The sequence below is a fragment of the Accipiter gentilis genome, chromosome 13 (genome assembly GCF_929443795.1).
Source record: "Accipiter gentilis chromosome 13, bAccGen1.1, whole genome shotgun sequence".
Classification (NCBI taxonomy): Eukaryota; Metazoa; Chordata; class Aves; order Accipitriformes; family Accipitridae; genus Astur; species Astur gentilis.
The window spans coordinates 31,154,674-31,169,210 of record NC_064892.1 but is presented as its reverse complement, the minus strand read 5'-3'; the positions used below and the strand labels follow the sequence as shown (position 1 = coordinate 31,169,210).

At 37.4% G+C, this 14,537-nt stretch overlaps 1 protein-coding gene across 1 annotated transcript in view; it reads right to left on the bottom strand.

The window, feature by feature from the left end:
* Window positions 1-14,537, bottom strand: part of GTF2F2 (general transcription factor IIF subunit 2) — a 90,623-nt gene that overhangs the window by 67,297 nt on the left and 8,789 nt on the right. The window contains exons 4-5 of the mRNA XM_049815740.1: window positions 13,578-13,722; window positions 5,429-5,467 (exon numbers count right to left, since the gene is read on the bottom strand). Coding sequence (XP_049671697.1) covers window positions 5,429-5,467; window positions 13,578-13,722 — 184 coding nt within the window. The remainder of the gene's footprint in view (window positions 1-5,428; window positions 5,468-13,577; window positions 13,723-14,537) is intronic.

Genomic DNA, 14,537 nt, shown 5'->3' with positions numbered 1-14,537 from the left:
AAAAAAAGAAAAGAAAAAAAAAAATCAGGGAAAAAACGAAGCAGAGCCTGAGAGTAGTAGGACTGGATCAGGCTAAAGGTCTGTTTTGCTCAGCATTGTGACTCCAGCAAAGTGGCCAAAACCAGATATCCATCAAGAAGCCTAAGGGCAAAGCAGACATGTATGATTCTCCTACTGGGTATGCATACCAGTGTCCACCAGGCTTTTGTGGCTTGAGGTCTCTTAAATCAGATACCCTCTCAGTCTTAGTACCCTTTGGTGGATTTTTTTTCACGTACCTCTTTGGTCTCCTCTAAGGTCATGTAAGCCTTTAGCAAATACCACCTTCACGTCCACATCTTCTGGCAAGGAATTCAATAGCTCAATTACATTCTGAGTGCAGAACCACCTCTTTTTATTTACTTTGAAACTGCCTCCTGCTAGCTTTACATCTGCTACACACCAGTCTTCTACTAGCCAAGGCAGCAAGCATTCGATCTCCCTCTGCCCCTTTGATCCATCGTTCAAGGCTCTAATTTGCAATACTGAAAGGTCGTGATCCTGCTGGTAGGTGGGTGAACTGCAATAATCAGCAAAATCCCTCACAGAAGACAAACGCAATTTGCGGAGTCACAATCTGCGACGCCAGGCATGGCTGAAATTCCTGGGATTTCTCAAGAGTCAGAAGGGAAGACCAAGAACTCCGATACGAGCCAAAAGCATGCTTCTGCTTAGTGCAATACTTCGCTGGATGCGGACATCGTTGAAGGACAGAATAGGCTTGTGGGATTAACTCCCACCATTTTATATCGGGTTCTGTTCTCAGGATAGAGACTGAATGACAATAAATACATCAGTGCTGCTCAGACAAACATAAATGTTAGAATATTCATACCGAATACTAAAATAAATAGCCAGACCCTAAGGACACTAAGGCCATTTATGCAAGTTCTTAAAAAATGTAACTCAGGTTTGTGTCGACCTACATTAACACCACACCCTCTTTGCTGTTCTATCAGTCTACCTTCCCTATTTCTCCACAATATTTATTATAACCAGCATGACAGACTTTGACTACACATACCTTAAAGCAGGAACCGTTGCTTCTTTCTGTGTTTTAACAGCTACAAATGGAGTCTCGTTACCGATTATGGCTCCTGGAAAACTACTGGGAAGCTTATAAAAGTTTTATTGCATTCATCTGCCAACAAAACCAGTTACATTTCCAAGACAAAAACTGTTTCCGTGGCTTGAAAATGGCAGATTCCATAACCAAGTTATATTCAACACTGAGTTTTGAGCTAGCATTTAAATTAGGAATTAGTTTTACTCCTCCTGATGATCATTTTTCAGTTAGTTTCACTTTGAAGTATAATTAATATATGCTAACCGCTTTAAAGAGGATTAAATCAAATGTGCATTTAGAAGCTTTATACAGTCCTGTGCCATAACAGCTTTTTTAACAAAAAATTGCTGATTTTACCACATGCAGTTCAGTGTTTTTGAAAGTGCTTACACTGAATTTCAAATATTCCGACACAGGTATAATCAACACCAAAAAACAAAGCAAATGTGATCTGCTGACAATTCAAGTGTTCTATAGTTGGGACTGCAGTTAAACACATACATTCACAATTGGCAAAATTTTAACACTATGTTCACACAATATTGTCTGTAGCAGTTCAGATAATTTACTCCTTTTAACCAGAGTCAAATCAGAAATGGTGCCAATGGTGCCTTTCCCTTCACTTAGAAGGCACTTGTACTACTCACTGGCAGGTTTAGGGAAAAGAGATGACTAACACCTTGTCCTTAAGCACGTTAAGTACTGAAGGCTGCTATTTCCTATAAACTTACATCAAAGACTTTAAGAGATGAAATTTAGGTACAACAGGATTTCAATTGGCTTTAAGAAGGTTCAGGAATTTCAACCAGTAGGTTGCACATAACACTCCCTGATGTACACATTCTTGAAGAAAAAGGTGCATCTGCAGTTTGTGTACAGAGTTGCTATATCCACCCACCCCCCCGAAAGCAATACTACGCTTTCAAAACTACATTCTCAAAGCTTAGGCAACATTATAAGCAATCGCTGCCCATGCGACTTTCATTTAACTCGCTTCCACAAAGACACTACCAAATTACATTTGCTCTCACGTGAGAATGCATTTCTTTACCGTATCATTCTCAACAGACTACACAGGCTCAGGGTGCAGCTTCTGGGTATTTTTATTGGGGCGGGGGGGGGAGGTTGGGAGCGGGTCACACTTTAAATGGCACAAATGCTTGGTTTTCACAGCTTCCGTCATCACCGACAGCACTTACAGGCAGGTACAAGCAAAGCCATCAGCAAACAGGAGCTACATACACATATTTGAGTTTAAATCACTTGCTCATCACCATATAGGAACAAGCCAAGCCAATTCTCATTTTGCTTTTCCTTTAGCTGAGTGTGCAATCTGCTACACTCACATTTAACACAAAGCCTTCAGGCACTAACCACTGGTTGAATCACCAAGCAGTATTTATCACAAGCAATAATCAAATAGGATTTCTGTACAGAAAAAGTGATCTAAAATGATAATATGCAAAAGGAGCTCAAATTAAGATTAGGTAAACTTGTTTCAGGTATGTCTCGATTCCTGAATATTTTTCCTATAACCACAGCATCATTCAAGATAACTATGGATACTAAAGGTTTGCATGGGCTCAACCAACAAGGATACTTCATAGAAGGAAAATCCATGAGGGCCTGTTAAAACACCATCACCCCAGCTCTACGTCTCTTGAGCTGTGAATCATTAAAGGCTGGAAAAAGTATTTTGGGGAGGTATCACTATGCTTCTGCGTCGTTCTTATCCTCTTCTCAAGGCATCTGCTATTGACTACCACTTAGGACAGGATACCAGCTAGATGATCTTTGGTCTGACTCAGTACCACGTTGTCTTTCTCCAAACAGTATCAGGTAGAGCAGCAATGCTGGTACTAGCTCGCCTTTTGGTAAGTAGTTTACAACCATCCCAACAATAAATGTGATTAAAAATGTCATGCATAATACTAATGATTTATGACATAAGAAATTCTGGATTGACAGTACCCTCCCAATGTAAAAACGTGGGGGAACATTTAAGGATGTAAATCAAAGGATTTTTGAATGTTATTTATCTCATTTACCTCCTTTATCTACTTTCTAACTACAAATAAACCTTACATTTTTTTATTACAGTAATACCCAAAAGCAGTCATTAGGGTCTTGTTATGCTAAAATGCTACATAAATACATAAAAGACACCAGCTTTTGCTCAAAAGTACTTATTGTAGGCCAAGACAAAGTAGATTAACGGCAAAATGGAGCACTCAACCTGAATTACTTGAGAGGTAGTTTGGAAAAGGTCATCTGAGTTCCACAATGATTTCAAGAAAAAAAGTGAATAAGCAAATAAGTGCAACTGATGGCCGAGAGTCCTCCTTTAAAGACCCCAGTGTAAGCAACTACCATCGCTCAGAAACTGAATCCACAACCAGCTTGATTCCATCAAATGGGTTTAGCACTCATCTTGTCAGCGTATTTGAACAGCCCACAGCATACAGTAGTTCATTCTTCTGACCAAAGCAAAATACAAACAACTAAACACGTGGCCATCTTACACAATATTTGCAGAACAAGGAGGAGACACCAAGAGTGAAAAGCAGACAATCCAATCATTCAAACACAAACTGAAACAGAATAAAAAAACCCAAAAGCCAAGGAAAATCAAGGGTGCACCCCTACAACTAAATAACATCAGAGAAATGCAATGTATCAAAATTCTGATTCATTTTAGCAGTTAAACTCCCAAGATCTGCTTTACATGCGACATCCCACAGCAGTGAGTCTCAGTTTTCAAGTGGTATAAAATACTAATCTCAAAAACCACACCGCAATAAACATATCATCAGTGAGCAGGTTTTAACAAATAACGGAAAAAAATTGCAAGCTATAAGACACACCTTGGATTCAGTACAAGCCTACAGAGTATAACACTTCTAACATTAGTCTTTTGACACGCTTAAGCCAGTGTAATAAAAAGCATCTAATACTACAAAGAATTCCCTCCTACAAAAAAAAACCCAAACCCTACTCCTAGCCAGACACAAAGTATACACCGTTGACAACATTTGATGCTGAAATGCAATTCAAACAAAAGTCAAATATTAGAAAAACCAAGACATCTTCATGTTAAAGTGTCCAAAAAATTACTTTCAAGAAGACATTTTGAAAACCCACTAGCATTAGTCTTAGGAATTGCTTTTTAAGAAAGGCAGGGGCATAAGGCTCTTTCCAGTCCATCTGCTGTCTGTGCCATTACCGCTCACCAGTGCCAGCCCAGTCCTAGAACTATTTGATCTGTGTGCATCAGAGGTAATCCTTCTACTAACAAAACCGAGAATTGTCTATATATTTTGTATTAGCTGTGTCTAGTTTCCCAGGTTCACACATTCTTGCTAACATTGGCACTTATTTGCGCTAGTATGTTAATGATATTTTTGAAACACCTCTTTAATAATAGCAGAAAAGGGGAATTTTATTAAACACTACTTGACACTTTAACATTCTCATGCTGTTGTGTACCTATCTGGGAATTTCAGTAATGTAAGCCCAAAGGATTTAGTAGAAGAAAAGGGAGCAGGCTAGGAACACACCGCCTCAAGAGAGCTCTGCTCGAGCTGCTGGGAAATATCCTGCCTGATATAAGCATGTTGCCCATTTCACAAAAAAAATATGAATTGAAGGGCAATTCTTCTATTTACTACTCTGAACTGTGTAAAAAACCCACTTTTACTATAGCCATTGCAGTTTGAGAAGCACCCTTAGAATTTTTAACTGTACTTACGATGTCGTTGGGACTGACTAATATGTAACTGGTAGGTAACATCAGCGAACTAACCATTTTTGACTCTTTCCAAAGAATTTATAAATATTTCATTTGCTTTCATTAGAAAACTGAATAAAGTACAATACTAGAACACTATTTTTCTGACTGCTTAGTCTATGCAATTAAAATCAAGTAACAAAAGATTTGGAAATTTGCTACAAACTTTCCAATCAAAAGAGGAAAGAATTCAAATTAAAAAATACAGACAATGAACCTAAAAAAAAAAAGAAACAAAAAAAACCCCCAAAAAACCCCTGAGAAATAAAAAAGAATTTCTAAAATAACATTACAATTCTAAAGCTCTCCCTCATCATTTTATTCCCCTTCATTTTAATAAAAAATGCTAATAATTTAAGCTTTTGGTCGCAGCGGATAATCAGTTTATGAAGTAATTTTTTAACTTTATTATATTCTACCCTAGAAATACAACAAAAAAAAGACTTTTTTTTAATCTACAATTTTTTAAAAGAAAACTGAAAAGCTGCAGTCATAAGTAATTTCTTAAGTGTTTCAAAGAAAGTGTCCATACTCACCAGCACTGCTGCTTTCAGATTTTTCTTCTGGTTGGCTTTCTGGAAAAAAAACCCAACAAACAAAAAAGGAAATGTAATGTTTCTGTGTTGATTATTTGAAATTACATCTAAAGAGTGGGTTGTAAAGCACAGAATGATAAAAATCATAATCCCTGGGTTAGATTAATGTCTATAAATTTACTTTCTGAAGAATAGTTTGCCACTGGGAGCAACAACAACAACAACAAAAAATTCTCCTTTAGTGCCCAAACTCACAACTTAAATGAGAGAACTCCATTACACCTCCGACAGAGCTCTGCAAGAATGAAGTTACACATTTATACAAAATCAGTAGTAGGATTACACTTAAGCAATGAATAGTATCCATTTACCTCACTGGTCACTCCAGACAAATAAATGTTATCTTTGTATATTAAAAAAAAATACAATCAAGGTTCTGCAAAAGAATGCTCTTAACTAGCATTAGGTAAATTTTTTAACTTGATCAACCTCTTCTCTACCATTTCTACAGATCATTCAAGAATTTATTTCTTCAACTTTTCCCTGTCTGATCATTGGCCCTCAAATGGTACTACAGCCCAACTTGTTAGGTACAAAAAATACACATAATCAGAAACGACTCCTGATCCACAGAGCAGAGAATCAATGTACAATGGAAAAACCTACACACAAGTGTTGCAAAGTGACTTGCCAAAAAAATTATCACTCGGGTGAACGTCAGAGTCAGATTCAGAAACAGCTTTCTGCATGAAATTCCAATCCCACGTTTCAAGAAATGGCAGCCGGCGGATGTATTTTGGTAAACTGAGTTCTAACACTTACCAAGTCCCATGAAATTAAACCCCTACATACATTTGTCAACCTGAAACTTGACTGTTCCTCCTATATTTCTCCTTTTTGCACTTCTTCTAAGGTAGAGAATGAAAAGAACATTTTCACTTACCTGAAATACAATTTAAAATGGTAAAATATACTTGTCCTTAGCTTTCAACTCAGACATGTCACAGCTATCATTACAGGCCATTTACTTACAGGCAAGAGTAAATTACTGCTCTAACTCGGAGAATAATTTTTGAGTCCAGTGAGTTTGATCATTTCTGCCACTTAGAGGCTGGGTATTAACAGAAATGAAAACATGAAATATCTTACAAAACCTTTTTCTTGCCACTGATTCTTGCTGGCTTTCACGGCTGATGGCCCTGTTTTCTCATTGAGATGGCTGACAGCTGGAGGACTAATGCAAATGGGAAAAACACTATCTCACAGACCCTTCTTTCTTCACCGGTGGCTGTTGTTAGTCTTTGAAGCTGAAGGCACATGCTTTCTCTAATGAGAAAACATCATTACATGGCCTCTTCCCACCCATGAGTATTCACAAAGCAAGATAAGATCCCTGCCAACTTTCAAATAGACATGCAGGACAGTGTGTTTGCAGAAAAACATGTATCTTATCGACATTATTCTTTGTGTGTATTTAGCATATTTACAGCATAATGTTATCACCCAACCAATACCCTAATTCAATTGTAACTTAATTATGGAAACATTCAGTACACACACAAGAAGCAAAGAGGACTAATGAAGAATATGCAAACACAGCAAGATAGCAATGCCTGCCTGGACTGAGATGTAAGAAGCAGCTGGATTTAAAGCTGTTTCTTTTTAACTCCGTTTCAGTGAAAGACTAGCTACCTAGCCCAAACTACCGCATAAGACATCACACTTCAAAATTGTTAATAGCATCTCTGATTCAAATAACAATAAATATGTACCATGTCTACAGGGGCAGTGTGTGTGTATTTGCTTGTATGTATCAACAGTATCTGCCCTCAACAGCAAAGACAGAAAAAGAGACAAAATTCAAGCCCTGCAAAGAGTAGTGGTCTTTTTTCTCATCATTAGACAATTTGCGTTTGTCATGATTAGGTCACAAGTCTCTGCTTTGAAATTCTTCTCAGTACTAATATCAAGAAGGTAAAAGAAGTTCTACTATGTCTACTCAAAATATTTTACCAATGCAGACTACAGCTGCTCAGCCTCCTCCACAACATGTGAGATTCACAGATAAATGTCAACAGGTTGGGGTTGGTTGGTTGGTTTTTTGTTGTTGTTTTTTTGTTGGGGTTTTTTTTGGCAGGGAGGTTGGGTGGGGTTGGTTTTTTTACACATATATCAGTGAGACTGAAAAAAACAAAGAAAATTTAAGTCAATGAAGTAGGCAGAGAGCCAGCTCTATTCCCATCACACTGAGCCCATTCTAATATACTATATATTTTGTGCATTATATCCTTGATTGTTTAAAATTGTATGGGAATTAACAGTCTATAGTATCAATAACAAAAATGAAAAGAAAATTAGGAGCTTACCCCTGCCAGCCAGCTGAACCCACTTTACAGTAATTTGTTAATCCTCACAACGTTCATATCAACTAAGTAAATAAATACAATTCCCATTTTTTAGACATGGAGAAGAGAGATGATGTAAGCAGTCACAGCTGTTTTCTAAATGGACTGTGTGTGACCATAATACATACAAAACTTTGACCCATCAAAATGCTGTCTGTAATTAGAGTAGCTTGAGTCACATATTCTGCTTTTCTGATGATGGGTTCCATCTTCTTTATGATCCTCACAAATATTTGGAAATTTGCATAAATGCCAGAGATCTGAAAGGCTGCTATTGCTTCTATTTCTTTTGATCGTGAGGCTGCTGATAGGTTTTCCTCTTCTGCTAATAGTCCATAAAAGACTGAAGTACATAAAGGAACAAAAAGGCATTAAATAAGACCCCAAAGCATTTTGGAGACTGGAATGTGTAGTTGAATGACAGCCTGAACAATTGGAAAGTACTGTTAAAAGTAGTCAGATATATGTCAAAACTCCTCAGCAGGCAGAGCTAAGACGGCAGAATGATGAGGGAGGGAGTTTATTTCCTAAATAAGAGTTTGATGAAAAACGGGAAAAGTCAAACATTCATCTAATATGATTACAAGTAGTGTCACAAGGCATCAAGATTCTGAGCACTACATATTTTACTGGAAACAATTAAATATAATTATAGGAGTAACTGCTTTAATGAAAGAAAGAAACATCTTTCCAGGATTTTTGTTAGTGTTTCTTCCCTTCACATTTCTTTAAATGGCTGGATATATCTGATATTTCAAAATACAAATATACAAAATACAGAACACAAACCTCTGAATATTCATTTTCACTGGAATACAATCACGCATTGTAAGTTATATAGGCGTGATTCATGTACAAACTCAGAAAAGGTCCTTTCATATATGAGAAGCTGTATAAAGGAAAAAAACCAACCAACCCTAAACAAGGGGAGAATATTCAAGCGGTGTGCGAATAAAGGAGCTCTTCTAAAGTATATAGGGAGATTTATGTGTATTATTGAACAGGAATACAAAAAAAAATTTAATTTCATTAATTGAGATTCTGAAAGAAGAGAAGACTCAGAAAACTGGAGAAGAACGCAATGTTAAAAGCCAGCAACCTTCTGTGAAGCATGAAGCAGTAAAACAATCCATGCATGAATGCTGCTCAGAAACAAAGGTCTGGTAGTCATTCTGTCAATGGAATTCTCTAAACACTTTTTACTTTCAGTAAGATGGAACAAGCATGAAGGAATTTAAAGTCACTAAAATAGGCATTAAGGCAATCCCACTTATGAAGGGGGAGTTGTGAAGATATATTCAAAATTTCAATAAAATGAGTCATCTCACCCAACTTTACAGAAATATCTTATACTTTATTTGTGCCTACAGTGTGAAACCTTCCTCTCCACCCATCAGTCCTTTACAGTTAGGGATGCAATTGCCTGCCAAGGTCTGTGTTTTCCCAAGTCACATTAGTAGCACATTTTTCCAAGAACTAGCTGAGTAAGAAACTTTTATCATTACCTATAACATAGCTGCATTTTTTATTTAGAGCCAGCAATCCCAAACTACCTGCTGGCAGAAGAATGAAGGAACAGGCAATTAAAGCAGTAAGGAAATTAATTTATAATCACAATCAGAAGAGTTTGCTGTTAAATGTTTAACAAAAGCATGTTCCCATTCTTCAACCAAGAAAGAAACTGTCAAATTATAGCATTTCCTTATGCCAGGGTGTCTGCCAGTAGGAAGCTCAGAAAAAAACAATTTTAACCAAACACACCCTATATCAAACCCATGACTTGCCCCTAGATAGTTCTCAGCTATACACGCATAAGAAAAATTCATTTTGTTCAACACAACACATTGAAATATATGCAAAATGCTCTCCTTTCCTCCCGCCCAAAAAATTACAGCTATGATAGCTGATGACAAAGACAAGATAAAATGACTGGAAGCACAAATAGCATTGTTGCATAGCAACTGTTGATGTACATATGGTGATCTTTATGGAACAGAATGTAGTTCATATTTAATGCAGAAATAATACTGAAACCAGCCTAGACAGCAAGACCTAGACAGCAAGAGACAACCGTGCTTTGGATGCCTCTGCAGTCATCACAGAAGCCACACTTCCCGCCAGCTTTGCTAAACTGATGTTCAGGAACACCACCGCAGGTCTCAGTGATTTGCCCAGCAATGAAGACAACACCACGTCTCACATGTGCAAGCAGCCTTGCAAAGGAAGCAGGGAGATATTTTGCAGCTACTACTTTCGGAGTGCATTGCACTACTCTGTATTATTCATTGCAGCTATTTCAAAATACAGAAATCAGAAAAGGAACAGGAGAAACCCCAGAGTTAGACTAAACAGAAAGTGCACCCTGTGTGAAAACCAGCATAGAACAGATTTTTAACAGTATCTGGGATGGGATCCACTTTATCCAGCTTTATATTAGCTCAGATCTAGTGCACACACTGCAGAAGACGAAGAAACTGCAATTTGTTAGACTTTGGCCATAACAAACGGCACCTCAGAAAAGGCTATTGCTGTCCATTAACTAATACAGGACCACCAGAGATGCAGAGGTTTACAATGCAAGAACTAAAAGATTTCTTCCAACTACAACAGGTATTAGAAGCAAGTTCAGTTAAGACAAAACAAAACAAAACCCACAGAAAAACCATCCAGAAATCTAGAAATTACATCATCCAGAAAATATTAAATTACTTGTCAAATTTGATCTCTTTTGCTTGCTCTAAGTGACCTGACAAGTCAATGTGAAGTGCTGAATTATCCAGAATATGTAAACTCCCTGCAGCATCTTCCAAGATTATAAAATGTTTCAGAGGCAGCTTTGTCATCCCTCATTCATCTTCTGAAAGACCATCAAAAAGATGGGTCACTACAACATAAGGATCCCAGTATTAGAAGGCAGCACACAAAATACATCTTGGGGCTTTTAATGGAAAAGAAGGAAGAAAAAAAAACCCAACCCAGAACCAAAAAAACCCCACCCTTTACAAAAAATATGCCATTTGATCCAATTTAGGTTAAGTTCAGTCCTCAAGAAGGGCATTGACTGAGAGCAATAGAGCATGAAGCACGTTTTTTTATCCATATTTCATTTGCATAATTCCTCAAACGCATCCTTCCAGATGCAACTCTAGCAATGCCATCTGCAGTTCCATACCAGCTTAATCTTTGGCCCACGGTTCCAGTCGGCATACTGCTTCTGTTACATAGTGCACTTCGCAAGAGAGAAAGGAACATCACCAATGCTTTTCACTAAAAAATTCTAATTATAATTTGAAGACAAATACTGGTCTGTGAACATACGAATGAATGAATTTTGATTTGCTATGACTGTCTCTTACTGTGGATTGACTGATCTGCAAAGATGTGTAAGTTTTTATTGAGTCTTTTTCCATGGATGATATAATTACAGTGGTTTTTTCCATGGGGACTTTCTGGCATCAAATAGGGTAGCAGCCTTTCTTTCTGTTGGGATATCCATAGTTTCATTCCACTCTTCAGACACCTGTTTTTACACTAGCCATAATTCACTAGGAAATTTGTTGAAATTGGCCATGGAGCTCAAAACATATTGGCAATACACATTTAAACACAAGAGTGTGGCTGCAGGAACATGGTGTCTGTAAGAAACGTTGACTGGAATTTGGAATATTTGTGTCACATTCATCTTTACAACTGAAAAAAAGTCATGCAAGAAAAGCACATGAAAGTTTATTTTTGATTGTACTGCCAATGCCAGCTTTAACACAACAGCAACACATTTTAGCCATTTTGCATTTAAGCGAGTTTCATGAAAACTCACCGACTGCATGTTATGCTTGCTAATCTCAAGCAAAAACAATTTTGACAGGGTCTATGCTTATTCAGTGCTTCAGTCCAAACATTTCTCATTTCACTAACCACCCTTTACTCCTAATTAATATAATAATTTCTACTCAATAGATCCATGGTCTTTGAATAACATTTTCTAGTTGCTGAGAAATGCAAAATTTTTAATCTATTCAATAAAAATTGGACAGGTTCTAATCACCTAAAAGTTTCGAGACACTGGTATTACAGATGGTAAAACAGAAATAAATGGGCATCTTCTAGCTACCACATTCTAATGACTTTCATTCTAACTGATGACAAATACTCCATATTCAAGTTAAGCATCTGCACTCACTGCAGCTTAAGTTACCGTTAGAGATTTCTGAAGCAATACTTTGCATCAAAATTTGTCTTGGGAAGCAAAATCCCATGGGATTTGCAGCAAACATGCAAAAGTCACTGAACATGTACTCTAAACACATCTTCACACCCAAAATCTCTCTCTTTTGTCAAGCATTCTGAGATTGGGGCACAGAGAAACAAAAAAGGATGAGGTACTACTAAAACACTTGCAATGCTCTTGAAAACTTGTTCCCTATCTCTTTCCACATTTGTAATCTATGAATTATAAAACCCAGTATTTTTAAAGTGTTGCAAGTCACACACATGAAAATACAGATTTTTTTTTTTAAGTGAAAAACCAATAACACAATTACATTAGTCTCAGGGAAAGGGATAACAAATGAAAAGTGCCTGAGTTGTAGCATAAGAGCTTGTATTTCTAAACATAACTGAGACAGCCAAGCTACTTGTACCTTAGTATCTCAATGCTCAGCCATTAAATCTTTAAAATAGATTTTAAAAAGGAGGTGCTCAAACTTACTAAGTATTCTAACTCTGTCCCGTGAGTTACGATTCTCCCTCCCTCATTTATTTGATATAGCATCACACCGCCATCACAGCAATTACTTGCCAATGAGCATCAAAAAATCAGAAGCTGCTGTGACCACTGTAGTTTTCTGCCCCAAAGAAGGCAGAGGTATCAAAAAAACATTACTATTATTTGTCTTCTGGGGACACCAAAACCTAAGTGCCTGAAACTAAGACACCTTCTGCAGACAATGAGGTATGCTCTGCAGACACCTTCCTTCTCTAATATCCAGAACATGACCATGTAATTTCAGTAGAAAACCTTACAGCACATGGGAGTTACATGCAAGGCAGTCTGCTGAATTTATTGTACAGTGTAACACTACCACGTCCCTTAAGTCTAACATGCAATTTAGGACATATGATCTTGAATATCCTAATCGCTTATACAGCTACTGAGCTGAACTTAAGGCAGGCCAAACAGCCGAAATGCAGTGAGAAAAATTATAACCTTACTGCTGCATTGTTTGCTATTATGACCTTATTAAGCTTTAATGCACTTTGAAACCATATATATACTTCAAGAAAATGTAGTGAACAGAAGTATTTATTGCTAAAATGGATCTGTTCAACTGGACAGAGGAAAAATCAGCATTCTTATAAAACTATATTCACAGCAGAGACCTATTCAAGGAGAAAAAAAATAATATTAGTCATCCCAAAAGTACATGAGAACACAAAAAAACATTTTTTCTAGTGAAAACTCTAAAGGGGAATAAACAATGTACTGCACTCCATGCTCTCTCTGTTCTCTTCAGCAGACCCACAGCTGAAATGTACATGATAACCCTATAAGGAGAACTTCAATTAGTTGCTCAATCATATGAAGGAAAGAGACAGACACAGAAAAAGTACAACAGCGTTATGTACGCAGATAACAACAAAACAGCGCCGAAATCTGACTTCTGAGTCTTCTGGCCTTTACAGCATTCAGTTTATTGAAATCACGTATACTGGAATAGTAAGAGATAACTTTAATTCTAACTTACCTACTGAACTTTCTGTGAACACTGTTAAGGTCTGTCCTCCCACACTTTGCAAAAGAAATGGATGTTCCCTTGGTGCACTGACTGAAGCAGGTTTTCCTCCAATATCATTGATGCTTGCAAGCTCTTCATTCAAAGTAAATGATACCTAACAGTCACAATTACCACAGTGTTACTAAACAGACTCAATTACACAGCTTTACGAGTTATGGGGAAACAAAAAGAGAGAAAACACAAGTAGTATAGCACATTTCCATTTCAAAAACATAAAGAGTGGGATAAGAGTCTTACTATATTGATCTCTTGTTGAAATACAGAATTCAAAGCTTTCATGTACTTAATAAAATATACTCATCTTTTAAAAAACTGTAAATTACTTCCCCCTAAGTCAGAGAACAATTTGATTTTACTTATTAAAACATAAGGCATAATAGGTTTTCAGACATTGTTCAGTATGAGTGCTTTAAAACGTTCCACAGAGCCAGCTGAGTTCTGGAAGAAGTGCTAACGTAATACAACAAGTGTTATTAGTCCGGAGACTCCTGAATTGCATGCAGCCCAGGAGAGGTTCAAATACGGCTCCTTTGCTATGTTTACATTGCATGCCCAATACAGGAGCTGAGGAGGTACTGGAGGCACTGGGTAACCAAAATCCCTAGCCACAGGACACAGCAAGAAACCTGAAGAGGGATATTTAAGACCGGCACTGCATGCTTTTCCTGTAGGTCCTGCTTGGCCTCATTCTGCCATGCAGCAACAGGGGCCCTGGGAAGCCACCCGTTCTCATGGACTGCAAAATGAGCTTTGTGCCTCTCATCAATATCAAGATTTTGGTGTGGGGCTTACAAAATTAGGAAGGTTGGCTTGTATTCCAGCCTAGAAGAGTCCAATCAAACATCCAAACCTCCAGTAGAACTCTCTTTACTTATTCTAAGAGTTTGGCCAGGTGATCAAACGTCAAAT